Source organism: Tiliqua scincoides, chromosome 1 (genome assembly GCF_035046505.1).
Source record: "Tiliqua scincoides isolate rTilSci1 chromosome 1, rTilSci1.hap2, whole genome shotgun sequence".
Lineage (NCBI taxonomy): Eukaryota > Metazoa > Chordata > Lepidosauria > Squamata > Scincidae > Tiliqua > Tiliqua scincoides.
In genome coordinates, this window is record NC_089821.1 from 201,405,152 (window position 1) to 201,431,440 (window position 26,289).

General features: G+C 43.3%; 1 protein-coding gene across 1 annotated transcript; it reads right to left on the reverse strand.

Moving 5' to 3' along the window:
- Window positions 1-1,087: 1,087 nt before the first annotated feature.
- On the reverse strand, window positions 1,088-23,285 carry SERINC1 (serine incorporator 1). The gene is made up of 10 exons (XM_066613898.1): window positions 23,060-23,285; window positions 17,919-18,080; window positions 15,730-15,890; window positions 12,831-12,910; window positions 12,279-12,416; window positions 9,188-9,357; window positions 6,975-7,065; window positions 5,239-5,380; window positions 4,890-5,120; window positions 1,088-4,590 (listed from the first exon to the last, which is right to left on the reverse strand). The coding sequence occupies exons 1-10, from the start codon at window positions 23,096-23,098 to the stop codon at window positions 4,452-4,454; spliced, it is 1,353 nt and encodes a 450-aa protein (XP_066469995.1). The 5' UTR covers window positions 23,099-23,285; the 3' UTR covers window positions 1,088-4,451.
- Between the last annotated feature and the right edge of the window lie 3,004 nt (window positions 23,286-26,289).

Consider the following 26,289-nt stretch of genomic DNA (forward strand, 5'->3'; position numbering starts at 1 on the left):
AGTCATGCTTGGAGCTGGGTGGACCCCAAATTTTGCATAACTTGATTTCACATGAATTTCAGTATTCACATGGGTTCCAAGAACAGAACCCTCACAAATGAGTGCCCACCTGTATTCTAATCTGTTATACAAAACACCACTTACAGTACATTCATATGCTTTACTAGAATATTGGATATCACTATAGCAGAATAAGTATAGATCTACTACTTTAAAACTAACAGTATGCTGTGGTAAGAATTGTGATAAAACTTCAGTCCCTCTTACTATTTCAAGAGCAGCAACAGAAGGGCAGCAGAGTTGGCTAGAATAGGATATATATTTGTAAATTGCAGGCTACAAGTTGGGTTTGTTTTGTTTTTTTAAAAGGCAACAGAAACAAGTTGTATTAATGTTACAGTAGTTCTGATCCGCAATTATTAGCCTGGTATCTAAGCCACAGAAAACGTTGGGAAGAGAGTCTGCCTGCCTTCTTACACATGAGTTAGGTTCTGAAATATGCTGACTTCAGAAGGGGAAATCATAGCTGAAACTACCTTAAACCTGCAAAATACATACTATCAAGTAAAATCATAGCAGCTTCACATATCCTGGGGCATATGTTTAGTAGGCGGAATCACCTGCAGTATTCAAGCTGTTTTTGTTTGCCAAGTATACTTTAATTCACACACAAAGTGCATGTAAGATGCAGGCAGATTAACTTCAGCAGCTTTGAGTTAGATAATTTTACTTGTGCCCCCCTTACAAAGCTGCTTCTGCTGAAACTCATTTCACTATCAGGGTTAACCTAATGGCCCATTCACTTGGTATCAACTGGAACTCATCTTCAGTAGGTAATGGCAACTTGTAGCAAACATGGTATCAATGCTGATATCTTAATTTTCAGTTTTTCTCTCAGCCATTATGTAGTGAGCAGTAGACACTTTAAATAGAGACCATGGCAAGCTGTCAAAAACAGGATGGACCACAGGCAATACAACTCTTTTACTTACAACTCTTGTACTTCCAAGTTAGAGATAGACAGGTTTAAATCCTATTCAGTTCTCTGAACATTTGTTTACTACTCAGATACAACACAGGTGACAAATTTAAATAGCATTGTCTGTTTATTGATATACAATTAACACACTGAAAGTGACTAAATATTAAAATCAAACTGCATTCTTCATGTTGGATTTACAATCAGTCTTTCAATATTACAGTGTGAATTTTGATTTGATTTAAACTGTGTTAACATGAGTTAAACACTAAGTACACAATGGTATAAGTGTTGAAGCTAAAACATGATCTCTCCCAGATGAAAAATCTTGAGAACAATCAATAACTGTGCTGTAGTTAAATCAACCCATATATGGTTCCATCCTGATTAGCACTTGCGCTATTAGAAATTTCTGCCACAAACTGAACCTTTGCAAAAGCAGAATGTTCCATGTTCAGAAGAGCTTCCAAGGTAAAAATGCTAGTTGGGATACTACCCCAGATATCTGAACATTTTCAGATCATGCTATATTATACAAAGCAGACTTAATCATTCCTACCTATGTGGATTCAGGATTTTTCAGGTATAGATCCACTGCCAGCAATGGACACAAAGGATTAGCAGCTATCCCAGATATTATAAAGTTTAAAATCTGTCAGATTATCTTGAACAGGAAAGTCCATAACATCCTTATAGGTACCAGCTACAGAATGCAAGTGTTCTTTAACCACTAGTTATCCATGTCAACTTACCCAGCAAAATATCACTAGAAAGGTATAACTTGATTTTCAATTTGTAAGCTAAGCTTGAAAAGACCCCTAAAGCAGTGGTTCCCAAACTCTGGGAGTTTAATGGCTGTTAAATGCTTATGGTGGAGGGGCAAAGGCAGCAACCTGATTGCCACAATCATCCACTGCCAGGGACAAAAAGGGTTTTTAGAAGTTGCCTGTGGCAGCTCCTCTGCAGGGTTTCCCATGCCTCAAAACTGTAAATAGTGAAAAAGGCCACTTCCTGTTTTTGTTGCGAACTGGTTTCACAACAAAGAGTGAAAGAGTGGCCTCTTTCACTATTTGCAGGCATTTGAAGGCACAGGGAGCCCTGCAGAAGAGTCCACGGGTTCCCCAGGCCCTCCAGAGCCGGAGCTGCCACAGATAACTTTTGTCTTCGGCAACAGTGTGATTGTGTTGCTGCCTTTGCCATCACCCTGTTCCTTAAGGGGCAGAAACAGGGCTTCCCTGGCTAGGGCGCCACAGCGCCCCAATTTGAGAACCTCTGCCCTAAAGGAACATATCTAAGCAAGAGTAGTAAATAAATACATCTAGTTACTACTCTTGCAGTAGTAAAACTTTTTTTAAAAAATTAGCATACTAGAACCTGGCATCTTACTTTCCTGGTGTGCCCAGTTGTCAGCAATAGAACATACTACAGTTAGCAGCTCATTTCAGCCTTCAATTCCTATAATTAGCACTAGTGCTAAATACTCTCAAGTGTCGATTAGGGTAAAATAAATCTCTGCCATCCACTGTTGATATCAAACAGATACAAAAATGAATGAAGTGTCTAAAACATGCACTATTAATGTGACTAATATTCCAATGCACTCCACTTAAAGAAACCTGGACAACCTTTGAGCTATTTTTCCCATATCCAGAAACTTCATGCAAGTCTCTAACAATTTCAAATGCAACCTTAAACACATTTATTCCTGTTCCTATCTCTTTAACCATCTCCTACCAGTCCTGTATTTTATCCAATCTACAGAAACAAGAACCATCCAAAGAATGCCACTGGGCCTCATACTAGCATGAATGACAGATAGATAGCTGCATCAAGCTTTCCAGTGAAGCATATTCATTTGCAAGTTTAAAAACAAAACAAAAAAGACAGGATTTCATGAAAATGGCTCCTGCATCACTTAAGCATTCTTTACCTCCTCACTAAGTCCAACAGATCAAGGAACCTAGGTTTTGCTCTATTCTTTCAGGAGCTACAGCTTATTGCCAGATTGAGCACTCCCTTTACTTCCGCCAATTGTCACATGTTCATGAAAGAGACTTATGCGCTTTTGGTATTCTCATTCAGCATCACAGTCTTCTAAACAGGCTCTTGTCAGCCCACTTCAGCTATACAGTAACAAGGAGACTCAAAGGCTAGCAGCCATCTCCATACATAAAGCTCACTCACAGCTTTAATTCACTCATTTTTCCAATGCGCACATCACAGTTGTGCACAGGAGACAAAACTGTCAGCTGGATCAAAGTGAAAATTACACTAAGAAGTACTTATAACAATAAGGAAGCTTCACGGTAATGCTTATTAGAATGCAATCAAGGCCAAGAAGATTGCCAAAGACAGCCCAGCTTACTTACAAGAGCCTATTCTAATACTCTGACTTCACATCTAGTTTTGGGCTTTCAATCTTGGCCTATTCTACATGCATTAAAAATGCTTTTCAATTTTTTAATACAGCAATACTCAGAACATCTTGGAACACAGCAGCAAGTAGCAGGACTGAGCTGAATCTTCATATTCATTTTTGAAGATGACATTTCATGAAGAACAAACTTTTTGCACAGCACTTCTTAGAAAAATCTGACTTTCCCTGTGAAACTGAGATTCCTCCTCTTAGCAAAGCACTTCCCCTAACAAAGAGAGGGATCCCTCTCTGGACACTGCCTTGCAGACTACTTCCTTTCATGTGACCCCCTCCCCCATCACTTGCTAAGAGATGAGGACAATCATACTGCAGACATTTTCATCATAAATCCAAATGTCTTCCCCCACAAAGTTACCCGAAGTGGTGCTCTTTTGTAGGAACCATACTGTTGCACAAAGAGCCCCTCCCTAACTTTTGGCTCAGTTCTAGTAATATAACAGCGAAGCCCAAAGCAGATGCAATGGCAGCAGTTCCATGAGTTCAACACCGACCTGCCCCTATCACAAAGAAAGGGAGTGGAGAATACAGTTTTAAAAATCAAAAAGAGCATTGGTGAGTGAAGCTTAACCTCTGCCTCCTGTTATAAGTCCCCTCCAAAGCCCTCTCCCCAAGTACTTTTATGTCAGAATATTCCTTCCAGTATTGGATCCCTAGGTAGAAGGAAATTATCTGGGGAGAAGGGATGCAGTGGACAGTTCTGAACTCCTCACCTATAGGCTCTTTTTACTTTTAAAATCAGATACATACACACCCCTCTTTGTACACAGTGGGGGAGTTCATGGTTTAATCGCACAGAACTGACATCACATCTAGGTTGGCACTGAATATAGTAGCAATCATTGCGCAGCTCAACTAGAAAACAGTCTCTGAAATGGCAAGATAACATGATCTAAAAATAACCATGCAGAACAATACAGAATAAACTACACACATAGTACACGCGCACACACATATTTACAGTTACATCTTAGTATGGAATACTGTTAGCTTCAAGTAAGCAACCAAACAAAAAGCCTTCAAGAGGAGATGCTCAGTTTAGTCAAAGTCGCGGTTTGTCAGAACAAGCGGAGCCACAAGAGTCCACACATAGAGGACAATACCAATCCAGCTGGAAGATATCTTCACCCAGACAGATGGCCACTTACTGGTCATCAACGCAGAGGAAGGATCAGGACTGAGAGACAGAGAAAATAAATAAAATTTTACTAAGTCATTTTTGAAACAAGGTACCCATCCCTTTTTTGCTGAGATTACAACCTTTTCCATTTGAAAAGCAAACTTAATAAAATTCTAATTATCGCCAAGCATTTGTGATAGGTGAGAGAGGAAGAAGACCTGGAGTCCAGCACTTGCTTCCCTTCCTCATTCCCAACAGTACATATGATCAGCACTGTCAGAGCTTTCAATGTCATCGAGCCCTCACACCCCCACAAAAATATACCAGGAAGGTATGGAAAGGTGATATCTACTTACCTATACCAATTGGTCAGAGTCATCATGATGTAAAGTGAAGCAAGAAAAAGCATAAAATGAAAGAATGAGTAACTGTAAGTAACCCCATCTCTCTCATTATCCACAGCACGGTGTAAATCATCTCCATCATCAAGGGAACCATCACTTCTAGGAAGTCCATCCTCTATCAGCGTTGATTCATCACTGGTCAGTGTCAGTTTATTTACCTGACTATTATTGGATGTCCGAATGCTGTAGTTAGAAAAAGGCAGTCATTAGATATTTTGGATATTTTCCAACAGTTGAAATATTTTCTAACAGCTGAAACAGCTTAGATATTTTCTACGCAGCTTCCAAATGCTCTGCTCACCTTGAATAGAGAACACACAGTAAGAACAGGATGAGCCCTACAATTCCTTGAGCATCCCACCAATGGACAAACTGGCCCTGACTTGGAGCACTTGTGGAATTATAGCCGATAATGCTCAGCAAGCTTGGATTACATTGCCTGTCTAAATCGATAAAGAGACAAAAAATTGAAAGATTACTACTTGTAATTATGCTTGTTTGTTTTTTGTGCACCATTCAGTATTCTTCTGAAAACAGGCTGAATAAAAGAAGTTTTTAAAAATAAAATATTCTACTGAAAGATCTTGTTCTCTCTTAAAATTGTACTTGCACTAACCACATAATCAAAATTCCGCTGTAATTGAAGGGCATGGAATTAGACCTGTTGCTACACAGTGTACATGTGGGGTAGGGGGGAGAAGAGGTGTTCACTTCAGTACAGAAAAAGGCAAAAGCAGAGGGAGGAAACGAATTTTGTAATTGTGGAACATTCAAAATGACTACACCATCTGAAAAGGCCTCAAATGTAACAAACTGTAACACCGCAATTAAAAGATACCATACCCATATACAATAAGTGCAAGGATGGAGAATATCAGACATTATGTAGTATACAGTCCTGCAATTAGCAAATCCACTATAGTCGTGTGTCACTTAACGACAGGGATGTGGACCGGCTCTCCCATCGTCAAGCAAGGCTTGATGTAATACAAAGCCTCCAAAAGGCACTGGGGGCTTTTCTGAGCCTCTGTGAGACTCAGAATGCCTGTTTTGGGAGAAAAAATGCAACTTCCGGTTTTCCAGGAAATCGGAAGTCACATGTTTTTGGCTGAAATCTGAGTCTCGCAGAGCAGCACACAGATATGCACTTTCTTTGTGAGGCTCAGAAAAAACCTCCAGAGACCAGGGGAGAGCAGCTCCCCTCAGCATCAGAGGCTTGGGGAGTTGAACAGGGACCAGCAGCAGCTGTCATTAGTTGAACATATGAATACAAAAGAAGAGCAACAAAAATGTTTCTTTTTATTTGCAACACATTTTACCTCCCTCAACTTCCTGGGAGGAGTCACATGGTAGCTAGTGGCCTCTCTACATAATGGCTCAATGATAGTCATGTTAAGACCCATGTGACATTCTTCTAGCAATGCAGAAAAGTGTTCAGTTGCCTAGGAATCATTCAGGCAACTACGAAGCTTTTGTAACACTAGTATATCATCCTGAACCTATGACTCAATAGCACCCTACTCAATATTCTGAAATAGCACTAATTATTATTATTATTATTATTATTATTATTATAAACTTTATTTATATCCAGCCCTTCTCCCCGAAAGGGACCCAGGGCAGCTTACAACATGTTAAAAACAGATTAAAAACATAATTTAACAGCAAATAAAAACGTATTTAAAAAAATTAAAAAAAAAATTTAAAAATAATATGTTCCAAATTGTTGTATTTACTTGGCTACACCTTATTTTTGCTGAATACTTCTTTGTTCCCATAGTTATTCAAAGCTTGAGGTCACACAAGCTTGTTAAAACACAAATCATTTGATAACGTACACAGCAGACTAAGCAGTAAGCTAAAGGCCACTTCTAAATAAGAACGACAGTGCATAGTTCTATATTGGAATGAAATTCTGCTTAGAATAAAATCAGGCTGTGTTGATCATGTTCAGAAACATGCAACCTAATATCATCCCATATCATCTGCAATATTCCATATAACACCTTTACAAAACTAATTATCAAATCTACATACCTGGTTCATTGGTCATTGCTGCCCAGGTTAGATACATTGAATAAACTGTGATCACAGATGACTGTAACAACCCAGATCGTGGTTGTGATTCCTATATGTAAAAAGGAAAAAAAAAATAGTAAAGTAGGAATTTTTGCAGCTTTTAAACTGATCCTCAGGGGAAAGCCAACAGGAGCTGAGGGGCATCCGGTTCGGGACTTCTCATCCCTATGGAATGAGGATGGGGAGGTTAGAAAACAACAAGTCAGGGACAGAGTAGGAGTAGGAATTGAGAGCGGAAACATGATGGGAAGTGATAGCCCATCCAGCAAAATGAGAGACTGCAAGGATAAAGGAGAGAATAAGCAGCCCATCTTGGGGGACTTCGTATACAAGTGCTGTTATGCAACTGCCCGAAGTCTCCGAGCCAAAACGGGAGAGCTGGAATGTCTGGTGACTAGGGAAAACATTGACACAGTGGGCAAGGAAACATGGTGGAATGTGGAGAAGCAGTGGGATACCACAATCCCAGGCTATAAACTCTATAGGAGCGACAGAGAAGGGCCTGTTGGTGGAGGGGTGGCCATCTATGTTAAAGAAGGGGTGGAATCCAGCAAAGCAGAGACTGAAGGCGGGTCCGGCTCCACCATAGAATCGCAGTGGGTTAAATTACCAGGTTCGAGGAGCGATGTAATACTGGGGGCATGCTATCGTCCTCCAGACCAGAAACCAGAAGGGGACCTTGAAATGAGGAAACAGATCAGGGAGGTGTCAAGGAGGGACAGGGTTGTAATCATGGGGGACTTCAATTATCCTCACATCAACTGGGTCAATTCATACTCTGGTCATGAAAGAGAAACCGGTTTTCTTGACATGCTAAATGACTGTGCTTTAGAGCAACTCGTCATGGAGCCCACCAGAGGACAGGTGACTCTGGATTTAATATTGTGTGGCACTCAGGACCTGGTTAGAGAGGTAAAAGTTACTGAGCCATTGGGGAACAGTGACCGTGGTGCAATTAGTTTCACCATGCATGTTGGGAAAGAGTGTCAAACAAATCTATCACAAAAACCCTTGACTTCCAAAGGGTGGACTTCCCTCAAATGAGGAGGCTAGTTAGGAAGAAGATGAAAGGCAAAGTAAGGAGGGTCCAACCTCTCCAGAGTGCATGAAAGTTGTTTAGAATAACAGTAATAGAAGCGTATACCACAAAAGAAGAAGGGCTCCACTAAGTCCAGGAGGATGCCCACATGGCTAACAAGCCAAGTTAGAGAGGCTGTAAAGGGCAAGGAAGCTTCCTTCTATAAATGGAAGTCTTACCCTAATGAGGAGAATAAAAAGGAGCATAAACTGTGGCAAAAGAAATGTAAGAAGGTGATACGGGAGGCCAAGAGAGACTATGAGGAACATGTGCCCAGCAACATTAAGGGGAATAATAAAAGCTTCTTCAAATATGTTAGAAGCAGGAAAACCGCCAGAGCAGCAGTTGGCCCACAAGATGGTGAGGGAGGGAAAGGAGAGATAAAGAAGACTTAGAGATGGCAGAGAAATTAAATGAGTTCTTTGCATCTGTCTTCATGGCAGAAGACCTCGGGCAGATACCGTTGCCCAAACGGCCCCCCCTCACCAAGGAATTAAGTCAAATAGAGGTTAAAAGAAGGTATTTCAGATGGCATCCACCCAAGAGTTAAGGAACTGAACAATGAAGTTGCTGATCTCTTAAGTAAAATATGCAACCTGTCCCTTGAAACGGCCACGTGCCAGAAGACTGGGGGATAGCAAATGTCACACTGATCTATAAAAAAGGAAGGAGAGGGGACCCAGGTAATAATAGGACAGTCAGCCTAATGTCTGTTCCAGGTAAGATGGTGGAATGCCTCATCAAAGATAAAATCTTAAAATACATAGACCAGGGGTGCCCAAACTTTTTGACAGGAGGGCCACATCATCTCTCTGACACTGTGTCAGGGGACAGGAATAAAAAAGGATTAATAAACTGTATTAAATTAATTAATTAATTGCCTCTGATAGCCAGATGCAGGGGAGGGTACCAGGATGTGTCTGTTGTCTTGTGTGCTCCCTGGGCATTTGGTGGGCCACTGTGAGATCCAGGAAGCTGGACTAGATGGGCCCTTGGCCTGATCCAGCAGGGCTCTTCTTATGTTCTTAATTTGGCAAAATGGTCTAAGAATAGTCAATTTCAAACAAAACATTAGTAAATGAAAACATCATACCTGAATTTTTGGCAAAATTGACATTATAGATGCTCCAATACACAGCAGCATATTGACACTGATGAATGCCTTGTTTTCAGAACAGCCTTCTGGGTGAGTGTAATAAACATAAAACAGGACAATTGCCACCAAAGATAGAAGGTAATTTAGTGCTGTGGCAGACAGCAAAGCTGTAGAGAAACAGACAAAACCGAATTCAAACTGCATTAAAACCTATGAAAAACATTTTACTAGTATACCAATTTTTTAAAAAATCCTAGATGCCTCTAGATTCTAGTGGTTCTCAAACTGGTGGGTTGTGACTCAACAGTTTATGTTAAGGGTTCCCTTAAGGCAGCATTTTTCAACTGCTGTGCTGCGTCACACTAGTGTGCCGCGAGGCTGCCTCAGGTGTGCCGCGAGATCAGAGCAGACAGGCAGCAGCCACGCATGCGGGGGAAGCGGCTGCTTTGAGGCTTACGCGCAGCATAAGGAAAAGGAGCAGGCAGCTAGCCAGCAAAGGGGCTGGTTGCGGCTGCTTTGCACCTCCTGCTGTCGCTTGCTCCTGAGTGAGACAAAGGCTGCAACCCGATCCTGATTTACCTGGGAGTAAGCCCCATTATTATGGGGCTTACTTCTGAACAGACATGCCTAGGAGTGGGCTTTCGGTCACACTTTTTTTTTCTTAAATACAGGAGCAAGCAATTGGCACTTCTCCCCACCCCACTCCCTCCCACAGGCACACTGCCCCCAAATCTCATAACTGCAGTCAGCACCTCTCTTACTGTCCCTCCCTTCACTCCTCTGCACCTTCCAAAGGTTCAGAAGCACTTGCTTCAAGTTCTCTCTTCCCCCCACTCCAGCTGAATCCTGTAGTTGTTTCACTCATGTCTCTTCATGGCCCCTCACCCCACAGCTCTCCTATGTGCTCAGTCTGACCTCTCTTTCCCAGCACTTTCTCACATAACACTTTAATAACCTTTTTCATCCTTTTCACAATCACATATCCTTTCCTCTCCAAGCTTCTTGTCATGTAATAATATAATTGTATTAATTATATTAACAATTAATTGTAATGTAGTGATTTAATGTAAGTAAAAAACTGGTAGTGTGCCTTGACAATTTTAGTGCCTTGTCGGTGAGCCGTGAGCTGAAAAAGGTTGAAGAAGGCTGCCCTAAGGGATGGGGAAGGGGGCAAGGGCAGCAATGTGATACCCAGGATCATGTAACTAACAGGAGTGGAAGGGGGTGCTTGGTAGCTGCAGTACATTGCAAGAGGTGCAGGAAACCTCACTCAGCCCTCCACAGGTCTCCCCAATGCTTAGGACGCTGAAAAAAAAGCAGGCACAAAGCACTTCCTCTTTGCTTTCGCAACTAGGAAGTGTTTGTGCCCACTTTTTTTCAAGTGCTTTGTGCCCACTTTTTTTCTAAGCAACAGGAGCCCTGCAGAAGGCTGCATGGTGCTCCCTGTACCTTCTGCAATGTCCTGCAACCACCTGTAAGTAAAAGCACACCCCTTCCACTCCCGTTAGCAACACGATCCTGGGGATCAGTCACACTGTCCTCACTCCCTCTCCTGCAAAGACATATCCTGGGAGTAAAACTCCCAGAAGGTTTGAGAACCACTCTCTAGAAGTTCTCATAAAATACTAGTCCTCAAGGGGAAGCATTCATTCACCACACTACTAATAGCCCAATCCTATCCTTCCCTTCCCAGTGCAATTGCACCAAGAAGGCTTGAGTTGTATCAGAGGGTGCCAGGACATGGTGGAAGAGGAAAGAAGGGCAAGCCTCTATCCTATGCCATGCCATCATATCCTATGAGTGTACTCAGAGCTGTTTGAGTTCACGGAGACAAGGGGGCATACTGGCTGCTATCAAAGGGGATAGCATTCGGAGCAAGTCATCCATGCTAGGTGCCACCCCCCTCTTATGCTTCCACCCTCCAGCATTCCAGCCTCCCTGCCAACTTCTTTGAGTTGAAGGGCCTTCCACCACTGCATGGGGCCACTCCAGCCTTTCCGCTGGTGTTCAGGAGCACACAGCTTTGCACACTTCTGGAATTACTTTTATGACTCCCATAAGGCAGAATCTTCTGCCAGAACACTAATACCGGTAGCAGAGAACCCCGATAACATTGGGCTGTAAATCAAACTCCTGCATGAGCAATAGAAAACTCTTGTTTTCTCTCAAGCAGTATAGAGGGGCTTGAAAAACGAGGCAGATTATTCTCACTTGCAAGGGCATTTGAATATAATAAAAAACAGCAGGAGAGATTCCCAATTGGTTTTAGCTCACCCAAACTTCCATGAAAATGAAAAAAGACCCAGGGCCCAATCCTATCCAACTTCCCAGCACTGATGCAGCCATGCCAACAGGGCATGTGCTACATCCTGCAGTGTGCGGGCAATCATGGAGGCCTCCATAAGGTAAGAGAATGTTTATTCCCTTACCTTGGGGCTGCATCAGTGCTGGAAAGTTAGAAAGGACTGGACTTCCAGCTTCTCTGCAATGGGCTTGAGATGCAAGCAAAGTTTCTTCTCACATGCATGAAGCTTTAGAGAAGGGAATGAAACAGCAGAAATCCCTGCACCTCTTTAAAACCATCTGCATTTAGCTTAAGGGACAAATAGAGGACAACTGGCTAGTAACCCAACTGATATCTGTGGACCCATCTCCATCAAGAAAACAAAGTTAATTCCATATGGAGAAGGTGGGGTGGTGGGTTACTCCAAAGCAAGTAGCTGTCATGAAAGAATAATGCTTCTAAACTGTAGGTAAGGTCAGAATGCATTTCTACCAACAGATTGGTCCCATAAAACTCTGAATCCTACTTTCACTGAACTGGTCAGAGAAGGAAAAGTCACAGTGAGAGATAACAGGAAGGCACATATGCCTGGATTCATCCGCCTCCTTGCACTTTTCCTTCTGAAGCCTGGGATAATTCCCTTTAGTTCAGGGATGCAGGGATACATCCAGATCACCATCCACAGCAGTTAGGGATTGAAGAGCAATGGTACAATGTTCATAGTTCCTACAATCTATATCAGATCATCAGGCATCTCCGCTTTTTAATAAATGCACCCTGCCATGCTAAATAACAATCACTTACCTGCATACCAGCATCTTGAGTTTCCTTCTTCCATTTTTTCAACCCAAGATTCATTCCAAGAATGGGCAAAATCAATCAGTAAAACCAGCTGGATAAGAATGAAGCAGAAAGCACCAGCCATGCCGACATAAAACCATACTAAAAAGATAAATAAGATGCAGCAAATTAGCTCTGTCATAAATAACAATAGTTTCTCAAGTCCAAATTTTTAACATTGATTGAGACAGTACCATTAGTATACTGTCAACTTAAAGAGTTTAAACAGGCAAGAAACAGACAGACCCTGCCCCAGGAATTTACAAATCTAAAAAGACAATGGGAGAAACTGAGGGAAGGGAGGATTAGCAAAGAATAGAAGAGATAAGGGTGAGCAAATGCAATTTCAAAATGAGGTTGGGGGAGAGAGAAATAAGTAATGAGAAATGAGAAGGTTAAAGCAAAAGCTCATTTATTCCTTCAATGTGGCAACTAAATAAGATTTCAGGTACAGCTGAAGACAATTGCTGAAAACTGTTTATTTGGAATATAAATAACTTTTTAATACAATCTTACCAGTTGTAAAAGGTCCCTCAGGAATAAAAAATGCTCCAACTGTAATTGCAACTGCTGTGGCAAATTTAAAAAACCAAAATCTGAAAAAATTAAACAGTCAGGTTAGTGCAAATATCTCAATATGTACCTATGACTTTCATATTGCAAATACTTAAGAAAATTTTCATGATCATCTACACTACTTGAAACAATAGCTTTTAAAATAGGAGTAATATAAATAGTTTATGCAGACACTGAAGACAGAAATATCCCTGTTAAATGTTTATTATTATGATTAACAATATTTATATAATGCTTTACAACAGAAAGTTCACAAAGTGGTTTACAGAGAAAATCAAACTAATGGCTCCCTGTTCCAAAAGGGCTCACAACCTAAAAAGATGCAAAAGAACACCAGCAGGCAGCCACTAGAAAAGACAGTGCTGGGGTGAGGAGGGCCAGTTACTCTTCCCCTGCTAAATAAAAGAGCAACCACTTTAAAAGTGCCTCTTACCCAGTTAGCTGCATTCCTATTAGCATCTCCAAGTTCCAATGTAGAATTCTGTCACACTTCAGGTTGTGTACACCCCCACCTCATTGACTCAACAAACCCCAGTTAGACAGAAGTGTGTGTTTTCAGGGCAAGCTGCCCATAGTAAGTGCCACCACCCATTGGACAACCAGTCCTTCAACTAAGGAGAAGCTGAAAGCCAATTAGTCTGCCAGTATTTGTAATTTATGATGCTATTATTGAAACCAAAGATTTGATCAGTTATTGAAATTTAATATTCAGTCCCCTACCCCATTATCTGGCCAGAGCAAAAGCAACACAGCTGGCATACTCTCAAAGTGAAAGGTGCCCTGTGTCATAACAGCACAGTGGCACACTCTTGAGCAGCAGAGGTGGTGGAAAAGGGACAGCACAGCAGCTAAGCTCTTCAACCATCTATTAGCCCCAACAGGCAGTGGCATACCTCAGGGGGGACAACGGGGACAAGAGCCCTTGGAACCACGAGCCTCACCCTCCCACCACCTGTTTATCCCCCTTCTCCTGATGAAGGAGGGGCGGTGCGGAATCACACCTAGAGTGGTTGCAAGTTGCAAGTACTCCAGCCATGATTCAGCACTGTTTTGGGTCGCATCGCCCCCCCACTCTCCTTTATAGCCGAAGAGGAAAGAGGTGGCCTAGCGCAGCAGTGTACTGGGAATCGCAACTCATCTCCTGCCAGTGCACTGTCGCTCTAGGCCGCCTCATTCCTCTCCTCCTATAAAGGAGTAGGGGGAGACCCAGAACAGTGCTGAATCACGGCTGGAGCAGCTACAACTTGCAGCTACTCTGGGTGCGATTGTAGGCTGTGTCTTTCGTCTCCTCCAAGGAGACGAAAGATGCAGCCCAGAGCGGCATCGTGCTCAGAGTGGCAGCCACTCCAGGCATGATTCTGTGCCACTCATTCATCTCCAAGGAGACTTTTGTTGCACCCCACAGTGGCACAAAATCTGAGAGACGCCTGAATTTCCTGCGCTATTCCGGAAGCGATAGTGGTGATGTGATGACATCACTGCAACTACTTCTGGGTCAGTGGCTGGGGGGTGGCAAACTGAGTGGTGGCCCCAGGTGGGAAACAGCCCCGGTTCGCCATTGCCAACAGGTCCCTGGCCTTCTAGGTGCTAATGGTGACAACGTTCAAGAGATTGTTGGCCCAATCCTAAGGGGCTTTAACACTGCTGGAACAACTGTTCCAGTGACATAAACCTCTTTATGGTTGTCACAAATGTAACAGCGCCAGAATGCGCAGCCTAGCTGTTGTCATCGCAGGCAGCTGGGTGCATGTGACAGCAAACAGTGGACGCCCACTGCTGAATGTAGGCTTGCACAGAGGCAAGGATGAACAGGTCAGACTGGGTACAAAAAGGGGACGGGTTCAACTCCAGTATCACCATCAAATCCAAACACCCTTCCTAGATCCAATTCATCTTCACAGGTCAATGCAGACTTCCACCAGCTACAGAGCTGGTACAGCTCTGAGTTAACCAATGGCGGCTGCTAGGCTCCCCTTGAGGAGATCTCAAAATGCCATAACCCCCATGGGATACAGCAGAAGTTGCATTGGGACTGCTGTATCACCATGTGGAGATTTACATAAGATTGGGCTGTGAGTTTTTAAATTATTTCATATCACCTATCTTTCAGCAATCGGTTAGTACGTAATTAGTATAAAACTACTGTTATGTCCCAGTCTTCAGCTCCACCGCTAGAACTAGCATTCTGGAAGAAAAGTGCGCTTTTCAGTGTTGCAAACACCAGTACAGAAGTGCATGTAGTCACATGCTTTCCAACCACTGCCATGGATTCCGAGTAGGACCATGCATAAAGTGGAGGGTAAGGAAAAGCCCTGCCAATGGAGGTAAGTTGGAGGAAGGAGGAGACTGTGGGGGAGAGGGGGAAGGATGAGGATATGCCAGAGGCAGCAGCGGGTATATCCTGGCACAAGCAACTTGCACCAGATGCTATTACCACAAGCGCCTCCTTACACACCCACTCTCTCCCCTCAGATCTGTGCCAGCTCTAGAGCTGGTGCAGATCCAAGGAAACCCAATAGTGAGCAAGAAGCTTATTGAGGGATATTATTTATATTTTTGCCTTACTGCTCCCAACTGACCCCCTCCCCCCACCACAGCAGCCTGTCTTAGTGCTGCTGCATGCTATGGTAGGGCAACAGATAGGATCAGGCTGTTAGTGTCGTTGAGGTATTCTGCAAGATAGCTTATATGCTTAGAGTTTATGTCAATTCCTTACTGCTCATACTTATCTTGGTTTTAAAAGTATTGCAATATTCTCGACTGCCAAGACTTTTTGTTAATATTTTGCTGTGCAATCTAAATAGGTCAAACGTTATCAAGTCATTTATTGTCTTCTTACCCATTGTGCACTGCTGCCCTGGGATCACTGCTGCTCTTCACTTTGATCATCAATAAAGAGAAGAGGAGAAAGAACATGGCCATCCCAAAGCAAACCCGATACACTGCTTTGTACCCTACTAAAACGTCACAATTCACTTGACTATCACAAAACCCCGGAATCTGTAACAAAATATATTAACACATAATGAAGAATGTGAATATTTTTATTTAGCACTTACTGTTACATGATTAATTCAGTAACTGTTTATTACTTGCAAAGAACATACCAAATAGCTGCCTGACTGAAGTAAAAAAAAATTGGACTGCTCATAAAAAACTATGTGGATAAAGGAGTAAGACCTTTGCATTTTAAATATCAAATCAGCATATAAAATAAAGCCCCTTGCAGTTTTGGAAAACCTCACATAAGCAAAACATCCGCCTATCTATCCATCATTTGAAACAATAGTTTAATCAACACTACTGGGAGCAGACAAAATTTTACTTGCAACCAACTGCACGTAAATTACACACCAATTACTGATAACTACAATACTAGGGAATCATAATGAGATATCTGGTTCATAGTAAGACCTCAATCTACATACACAAAATGAACATAGCATTTTCAGCCTTTTAACATGGAGCCTTTTATCATGGAGGAGTAGTTACTGGCTAAGAAGGTGCTCTAGAGCAGCCATTTTCAACCTTTTTTCGCTATGGCCCCCTTGGAGTTCTTCTCAGGTTCCAAACACCCCAGTCAAACAAGGATACAACAAGAACAGATAAACATAAAATCATTCATTATTGAACACCAGTCTGTGGCCCCTTCAAGTGTGCCAAGACTCTTCAGGTGACCATATCACTCCAGTTGACAATGACTACTCTACAGCAGCAGACAGCCTGCGGGCTGGATCCAGCAGCCACTGCAATCCTTTCTCAGCATGAACAGGGCTTGCTGTTCCACCACGAAGCCTCTTCATCACATCCACAATTGCCCCCAATCTTTGCACCAAGCAGCCACTTCTGGATTCTGTCGCCCCAGCAGGATTTGCACCCAGATTTTCGGACAGACACAGCTGGCCGGTACGAAGATTAGGGATGATCAGAAGTGCTACGAAGAGGCTCCCCAATAGAACAGTAAGCTCCATTCATGACAGGGAAGGCTTTTCCAATGCAGAGTGGTCTCCAGTTTGGAGACAGCTGCTCTAGAGCAAGCAAATCATTTTCAGAAAGTAATATAAAAGTAAAGTCAGTTCTCTTTATATACAAATTTGTTATCTGTGAGGAACAGAATTGCCAGCATTTCTCATTATCTGTGACTGGTATTATCTGCAAATACTGTGCCAGGGCACTCAGGGGAAGGGCTCAGCACAGCTACAAGCAGGCAATTGAAGGCGAGAGGTTCAAGGAGGGAGAAGAAACAGTGGCCTCCTTACGAGTAGATAGCAGTGCCAGCGCACTGCAGGGGAGAGAGGAAGAGATACCTATATAGTATACAGCCAACAGGAGAGGGGATTGTGGTAATCACATTCAGTCAATTATATTCCTTGTTTTTTAGAAAGTTGTCTGGATTGGGTTAATTTTCTGCAACAAATGGGAATTTGCATTAGCCCATGGAGAATCAGTGGGCGCATTTCTGTCTGCTTACAGACATGCCCCACCATCTTGGGCACCATCTCAGGGTCTCCAGCTGATTTTTCACAACCCTGGCAATGAGAGGTCAGTGAAGAGTGGTCTCTGGAAGGCTACCTGAGGGATGCTCTGGGGTTGGGGTAAGCTCAGAGAAGGAGCCAAGAGACAAGTGGGCAAAGAGAGAAGCAACCCCCTCCCCACTGCTATTGCCTCACTGTTGGGTCATCCTTCTGTTGAGGGACAGCCAGCATGGAGAAGTTATTGCCACAACTTTCAATGCATTGTGGGATATCCAGCACAGAGAAGGATGCATCAGATGTTGATCAGCCCTCACTATCATCCAGCCCCACAGATTTCAAGTTAAGATTCAAGTTCATAAAGTGTACGTGTATGAGAGTGTATGGCAAAGATGGTCCTCTGGTTTTCCCCATAGGCACAATGATTCAGTATCTACTAATTAGGTATCCACTAGGAACCTAACCCTAGCATATAATGAGAGCCAACTGTACAAGTAAATCCTAAAGTACTTGTATGCCATCAATTCAATTATAGTCACCAGAAGAGTAAACTGACCTTCTTCAGCTGTTCTTCCATTCCTGGTATTAGCATTACGCATGCAACACCCACTCCAAGAAGTAAGAAGAGTGCATATATCACTCTTGTTATAGTGGAGTTGTTTCCACTGGGGCAGCATCGGCACAGCAGACATGGTGCACTGCCACACAAACATGGTATCTGCAAAAAGCAAGAAAGAAAATGAGTTGATAACAAGATCAAGAATAATCCAATATACAATGTCATGATCTCAATATCAGAGGACAACATCAATATCAACATATTATCATGCATAATAATGAATGGCAACACAAAATAGCATATAGCTACCATCTGGCCAATATTTTAAGGAATAAGATTTCCTAAAGTAAAACTTATGCATGTCTGTACAGGAGCATATTGGACTCCTGATTTAGCACTAAACCACAGGCATGGACAGGCATGGACTGATTTAGACTAACTACAGGCACTAACCTCCTTTAGCACTAAACCACAGGCATGGAAGATGCCCTCTGAAAAAGCAAATACAGTGTTGCAATACTAACTCTGTGATTGTCCCCCCCCCCAATTACTATGAAGACAGCCAAGAGGCTATTTATAAAGAGATATTGGTTATTTTCAAACTCCAAGAAGTGCTCTATATGATACACTACAATCATACTGTAGCCAAGAACAAGTTGAAACACCAGGACTGTGTCACTTCCAATTCAGTGAACATGCGTTCTCACTTTACATCTGCCTTCAAAGCTATACTCAAAAGTTTAAATATTACTTTGTCACTCTCCAGAGTTAGTGCGACTTGAATGAATAATAGAAAACTTGCAGTTCAACCCAACATGCTTACTTAGCTATGAACTCAACTTCTAAATATACCCAGCTGCAACCATAGGGCATATAAATACATATGAACATTCCCAGTCTTAGATAATCATTCTAACCCAAATGTTAAGGTTAGGTATTTAAGTTCAAGAGAAGTACAGTAAAATCTGCATTATCTGACACTTGGTTAGGAAGGCTCCTCCCAAACCCCCTCTTCACCCACAGGGCTCTTTCTGTAGTGCTGCTTCACAAGGCCCATCTAGGAATGGAGACATTCTACTTCCTTCTTCACAAAACCTCATGAAGGAGGAAAAATCGACTGGTACTGTAAAGGGAGCCCTAGGAGTGAGGTTCATATGCCTCTTTATGAATTGGCATATCTGGATAACCAGCAACCCTCAGCACATGCTGAATAACAAAACTTTTTACAGTATATAAAATAAAAATGCATTACATTAAAACTCCCAGGCAGCTCAACACTCACCAATCCCCTGACTTAAATACTATTGTTTCTGGGAAATACCACCACTCACACACAGGATATTTCTCCATCCCTCAAAAGAAAAAAACCTTTGTAGCTATATGGAAATCAGCAAGAATGCCTCTATATATTTTCTGGTTATTCATACATACTGTCCAGCTGACATTATTTAAAAGAGAACCACAATCCATCTAAGGACCTCCAAAGTTTCAGCACAATGTTGAAAGCTAACAGTGCAATCCTGTGTGTGCGCTTACTGGAAGTAAATCCCGTGATGTCCAACAGGCTTTACTATGTATAGGATTGCAACCTAGGCACTTCAGACTTTATATTCCAAAAGTTGCACCCTGAATTGTACCCAGAGGGCTATCAGAAGCTTGGACATGTCAAAACACAGATGACACATCCATTAACTTCCTTCCATTAGCTTACTTTAATAAATGAGAGCTCTATAAACTTGTCAGATGACTTATAAAAATAAGACATTATCTTGCAAAAATCAGAAGTGAAATGTACCCAACAGAAATAGAAAAAAGGTTTCATATGCTAGAATGCCTCAAGTGTTGCATTAAAATTTTTGTTTGGTGTTTTCTTCTTTATGTGCAATACAAAGCCACTATAAGAGCTTTGGAAAGGCAATCTGATCAAATATTTAAGGGATGACCTACCAAAGCAGCAGGAGAGAAGGAGAATCCTGCCATCTCATTCTGCTGCATGTGTAGATCAGACATAATTCTGCTGACAAAGAGGCCTGCCTGCATTATGAAGTCATTTCAATTGTTTAAGCAAAATGTTAAAATAATCCAATTACGAACACATGTTTAGGAAAACCTGGGAGAACAGGTAAAAATTATGGTTGAGTGTATATATAAGGCTTGGCTTACCAAAATGCAAAGAAAATGCTAATTTGAAGACATTGTATCTTATCAGTAAAATTTCTTAGAATTTTGCTCTCCTCAAATGATTTAACTCTGATCTCTGATAGGTACAATATAGTGTAATCTATTCGATGTAGTATTTTTTGATTTGCAAAATGCTTTATAATTTTTACAGTGTTTCACTTGCAACAACTCTTATCACTATTGTTCCCATTCATATAGGTGCAATAGAAAAAACACTATGGCAGTATTTCCCAAACTGGTGGGTAGTGACCCACCACTCTGGGAAGCAGTGTTTCCCAAACTGGTGGGTAGTGACCCACCACTCTGGGAAGCACTGGCCAATGCCCCTTTAAGGGGCAGGAAAGGAGAAAAGGCAGCAAAACACAGGGCCCAATCCTATCCAATTTTCCAGCTCTGGTGTAGTCATAATGCAGCCCCATGGTAAGGAAGCATGTTCTCATACCTTGAGACGATCCCAGTGATTGCCCATCCACAGGATGCAGTGCACGCCCCACAGGCACAACTGCACCGGCACAGGAAAATTGGATAGGGTTGGGCCCACAATCCCCTTGATCGTGCTGCTTCTGGGAACAGTAGGGAGGCTTTCTACTTATCTGCAGCTAGCACTGCAGTCCTGAGGGGTCTGGGGAGCCCCTCTGCAGGGCTCCCTGTGCCTGCAAAAGTGTACAAAAGAAAAAAATGGACACTTCCAGTTTCACAATGAAAATAGGAAGCACCTTTTTCCCCCACACATTTGCAGGCACAGGGAGCCCTGTGGAGGGCTCCCTGGACTGCAGCGCTGGCTGCAGGTAAGTAGAAACGCCCCCTCCTGTCCCCAAAAGCAGCTCAATCCTAGGGATTACGTTGCTACTTTCTCCCCTCCCCTGCAACACAGTGCTTTCAACACCCTTGTAGGAGTTTGGGAAGCACTGCACTATGAAATATTTAAGAGGTTTTTTCAGGCCCAAGGCAAGCACTCAACTGAACTTGAACAGACATTTCAACAGGACTGCTCAATGCTAGTCAACAAAAACTTAAGCAATATTTTTACTAAGTTTCCTAGCCTGATTATTCTCTCTTCTCACTTTGCACTTACTAGTCTACAGAATCTGCCCCCAAGATGAAGGAGCCTTACAATATCTGTCTAAGCAAATTTTGAGTAAACAAAACACAACCAATGGAATTCTCCACTATTGTTCAAAATGTATCTGAACCTTTCCCTACTCTGAAAATGAAATATCACCATTCCCTTGTTCTTCTGGTTATCAGACACACCTGGATAATATCACTGTAAATTGAGACTTATTAAAAATCTTATTAAAAGTATCTAGTGTTTCTAGTCTCATCAGGCCCACACTCTTGGAGCATGGCAACTGCATGCATAAATATGCAGTATTTTATTCCTGCATGCTTTGCTACTTTTTGCCTGATGTCTTGTAATAAGAAACAATACCTCTGCTAACTGGGTAAGGGGCACTTTTCAAGTGGGTGCTCCTCTTTTATACAGCAGAGGGAGAGTAACTGGCCCCCCTCACCCCAGCACTGTCTTTTCTAGTGGCTGTCTGCTGGTGTTCCTTTGTATCTTTTTAGGTTGTGAACCCTTTTGGGACAGGGAGCCATTAGTTGTTTGATTCTTTCTGTAAACCGCTTTGTGAACTTTACACTGAAAAGCAGTATATAAATATTATTAATAATAATAAGCATAACAGGTACTTTCATGCCATGAAAGCAGGGTGCATTTATTCTGAACCCTACAGTTTAAACACCAACTCAAGTCTGCTCCCTTGGGAAGCAATCTATAGGGTGCATAGGAGAAAAAAGAATGGAAGATGCCTGGAGTTCAAATCTGACTTGATATCACCATCACAGGGGAAGATGCCACACATTTCTCCAGTGGAAAGAAGAAAGAGACTGACAAACCTAAGCAGCTTGCATAAGAACGTAAGAAAAGCCCACCTGGAACAGGCTAAAGGCCCATCTAGTCCAGCCTCCTGTGTCTCAGAGTGGCCCGCCAAATGCTTCAGGGAGCACACAAGTCAACAAGAGACCTGCATTCTGGTGCCCTCCCTAGCATATGGCTGCACCAATTACCTGTTAGCAAATATGGGAATTGAATCTATGTCACCCTCAGAATGCCAGATACAAGGAAGGGTACTAGGATGCAGGTCTCTTGTTGACTTGTGTGCTCCCTGAAGCATTTGGTGGGCCACTGAGAGACACAGGAGGGATAGGACAGCAATTTTCAAACTTTTCCATCTCACGGCACACTGTGCTGGCAGTGGGGGGCTCACATCCACCAACGGCCCTATGAATAAATGACCCTCCCCCAAATTCCTGCGGCACACCTAGGGACCATTCACAGCACACCAGCGTGCCACGGTGCAGTGGTTGAAAATGGCTGGGTTAAGAACATAAGAAGAGCCCCGCTGGGTGAGGCCCAGGGCCCACCTCCTGTATCTCACAGTGGCCCATGAGATGCCCCAGACCGCACTCAAGTCAACCAGAGACCCGCATCCTGGTGCCCCCCCAGGCATCCCAAGAAAGCCCCCTTCCAAACCAGGAAGCTGCACACACAAGTGCATCCAGTGCCCGCTTAAAGGGACCCAGGCCGGGCGCCACCCCCACACCCAGTGGCAGGGAGTTCCGCAGACCAAGGGGGAAGTTCCACGAGCCCCTCCCTCTCCACTCTCTCTGAGGCTAGACTGCCACTTGGGGATGGCGCAGCTGCGTGGAGACACACGGGCGGGCAGGAGGGCAGGCGCTCCAGACACAAGCCAGGCAGCAGGCGGCACAAGGAGGCGGGGGGGGGGCAAGCAAAGGAGGGCGCACGCCACAGCCAGGGAGGGGCCGCTCCGTGGCACAGGCTGCTGTGCGGGGACCGTTGCCAGACAGGCCCACAGTGCGCACGCGGCTGCCAGGCGCGCCCCCCCCCGCGACGGCGCTGCCCCTCCCGGGAGGCCAACGGACTCGGCACCCACCCAGCTCGCCATGGAGCAGAGGCCCAGCACTGCCCCCATCTCACTCTCCGCAGGGCGCGGCGGCCTTCAAAGATGGAGGAGGAGGCGGCGGCACAGAAGGGCTCTGGCTTGTTTACGCTCCAGCCCCGTCTCGCTCACTGCAGCTGACTCGGATGAGGCGGGGGGAGCAAGGCCCGCGCGCCACTTCCGGGGTGGCGAAGGAAGGGGGACGCTCTCGCCCTCCCACCTCTGTTTCCCTGCGGTGGACGGTTGCGTCGGACGAGCGGCGCGAGGCAGGGGGCGGGGCGGCAGGGGGCGGGTCTGGAACGTAGGCGGGGCTTCGAACCGTTGGGTGTGGGCGGGGGAGGAGCTCTTTTTGGAACGTTCGGAGGGCCTGAGGCTTACTTGGGAGTAAGACCCATTGGTTTGAACCTTACTTCTGAGTAGTCCTGCAGAGGCTTGGGCTGTTGCTTCCAAAGTAAGGCTGCAAGCCTGTCCACACTTACCTGGGAGTAAGACCCATTGGCTATAATGCAAAGGCCCCCCTGGCCACAGCCAACACCTGGGAATCCAGGAGCAGCTGTGAGTCCAGGCTGCGGACCAGCTAATTCAGGGAAAGTGCAACCCCGTTTAGCGCAAGCACCTGCATTGAGGACACAACACAAGGTGTTGCCTCCTGATGTTCTGCCCTAACCCCTAGAGGTCAGCATAAGCCAAGAAACTTGCTCCCTTTTGACTCTCCGCAGCCTGAACAGAGATTTTCTTTTCTCATTCAGGTTTGAAAAGTGGCATATAACATAAGCATTACTGCCATTTCCTAGACTGTATTTGTGTTCTGGATATGCCATTTATTTGTAGGGAAGCTGCACATACAGAGCAACTCTGTAAATGGAAAAAATGCATTATTAGAAAACCAAGCTGAAAACAGCATAGATGAAGTTATGTTTAAGTTTTTTGTTTTTTCTAAAAGGCTAACCAAGTTCAGATGCTGCATGTTTCCTTCTGTCTTTAAAATACATACCATATGAGAAACAATCTCTTTAAAGAAAGAGCCTTAAGAAGGGAAACAGTTTTTTGATTACTGTATTTGAAAGTGCATTTCTTTGTTCTTTGAGGGCTGAATTTCTTAGAATCACAGTAGTAAATCTGAGAAAATCAGATGACAATGTGCTCTTATCACTGTGTCAAAGGCCATGACTGATGATTGCTCAGAAACTCATAGCAACATGTGTGAGAAGTGTAAAGCCACTCTTACACTTTTTGTAACATGCTACCAGATACCAGTGTGACAAGACAACCAAGAGGGGAGATCAACCAGACTGAAGACACAACCAAATAAGAAAAATAGAATTAAGAAAAGGGGGGGTGTCACTTTCATGAAGAGGCAGATGGCAAAATACAGTGTTATAAGACAATCAACCAAGAGGGGAGAACAACCAGACTGAAGGTTTAAAACACAGAAAAGGGGGGGGGGTGAACTGCAAAAAGTGAAAGGAACCTGTAAACTTCTCCTCTTCAAAAAGAAGAGGGTGGGAGACTAACCAGGTAGGAGAATGGAACTGTGAACTGCTAATAAAAAGGGGTCATGTAGAGGCTGAACAAACATGAAAATTAAAGGAAACAAGAAAAAGATAGGGGGTGAACTGCAAAAAGTGAAGAAAACTGCAAACTCTCCCCCTTCAAAAAGGAAACAAAGAAACACATTACTTCAACTGATGACAAGAAAGCTTGAAACCTCTGCTGAAACTGTAATTAAAAAACGCCCTGGCATGCTTCAGACACCAGAAGTGCTGGCCAAAGCCATAAGATCAAGGAAGTGCTGTTGCTCTTGGTCAAAACAGAATCCCCCCCCCCCCAAGCAAGACACAAATCAGGTACCAACACTTGGCACCTTGGGTAGCAAGACATAAAACAACACAGGAAAAGGGACTAAATGAAAAATCTAGTCAAAGCTTGAGAAGGCAACCTACAAGCATTTAAAACCAGGAACTGAATGGTTGGCTGCCCCCCCCTTCCTGGTAGGAATGAACACTTACATATATCCATGCTCACTGTTACTGAACAATTCTCACTCACCTGCTGTTTCTCTTCCAACACCAAAGTGCTGGGATGGAGCAAAGACTGCAGTGCAAGAGAAAATGTCAGAAATGTTGAAAGATTCCCTGCCCTCTACTTATCCTACACTCCATTCCATCCCCTTATGCAGGGCCCTAGGCCCTGACCCACAGGAGAGACTTTTCATGGGGTTTCTGTGGGGATGAGAGGGCAGGGCAGTTGCCTTCCACAAACCTCCTTACAGTTGCAGTCCAATAACAACAACAACAACAACAACAACAGTATTTATATACCGCTTTTCAACAAAAAGTTCACAAAGCGGTTTACAGAGAAAATCAAATATCTAATGGCTCCCTGTCCCAAAAGGGCTCACAATCTAAAAAGAATATCCAATATCCAATATCACCACTATCCTCATTTATTCCAGATCTGTGATATTTTGCGGGATCCTTAGTGAGGTATTTAGTAGGAGGATAGCCTGAAATTATTCCCTATCTTTACATGTGCTTGTGTTGAGCAAAGGTCAAGTCTTCCTCTCTTTTACTATGCTTTAGCTGATGTTACAAATGCCACATCTAAAACTCAAGTTCAGCAGGAATTTTCTCAGGAACAAATCAGATGTGGCTGAAAAGCTTTAAGCTAGAAAATAATGTTTTATATGACCATCTTGTTCGTTTGTACCCAAAAATAATTTTAATAATATATCACATGTAACATTAATTAGGATAGAATAAGGAGTAAAACTATATGCAATGCTATCTGTGTGTAACATGTAAACACAAATTTATTTCTAATATTTTTATCCCGTCTTTCCCCCACTGATGTAGATGCTCAGTTGTGTTGAATTGTCTCAATTGTGTTGAATATTCTAACGGCAAGTTATTAATCTACAATATGTATACGTGGATGTACACCTAAGTACTTCTTTGAGTGGGAGAATATTTTAATACTAGGCTCTGCTGATAAAAACACAAGGCTTCTGGTATCTCAGTGAAGCATAAGAGGATTGTGTGGACCAGCCTCGAGTTGTCTGTTGGCCCAGCTTCAAGGACACATTTTCTTATTTATCCCAGCTGAGAATCTTGCCTGTGATAGCATATGCTGAGAGATTAGTTATATCTTCTATACAAACAAGTTCTTTATTTGACAAAGGCATGCACCTAAAAATAGGCTGTGGAATCTGGATATTTTTGGCT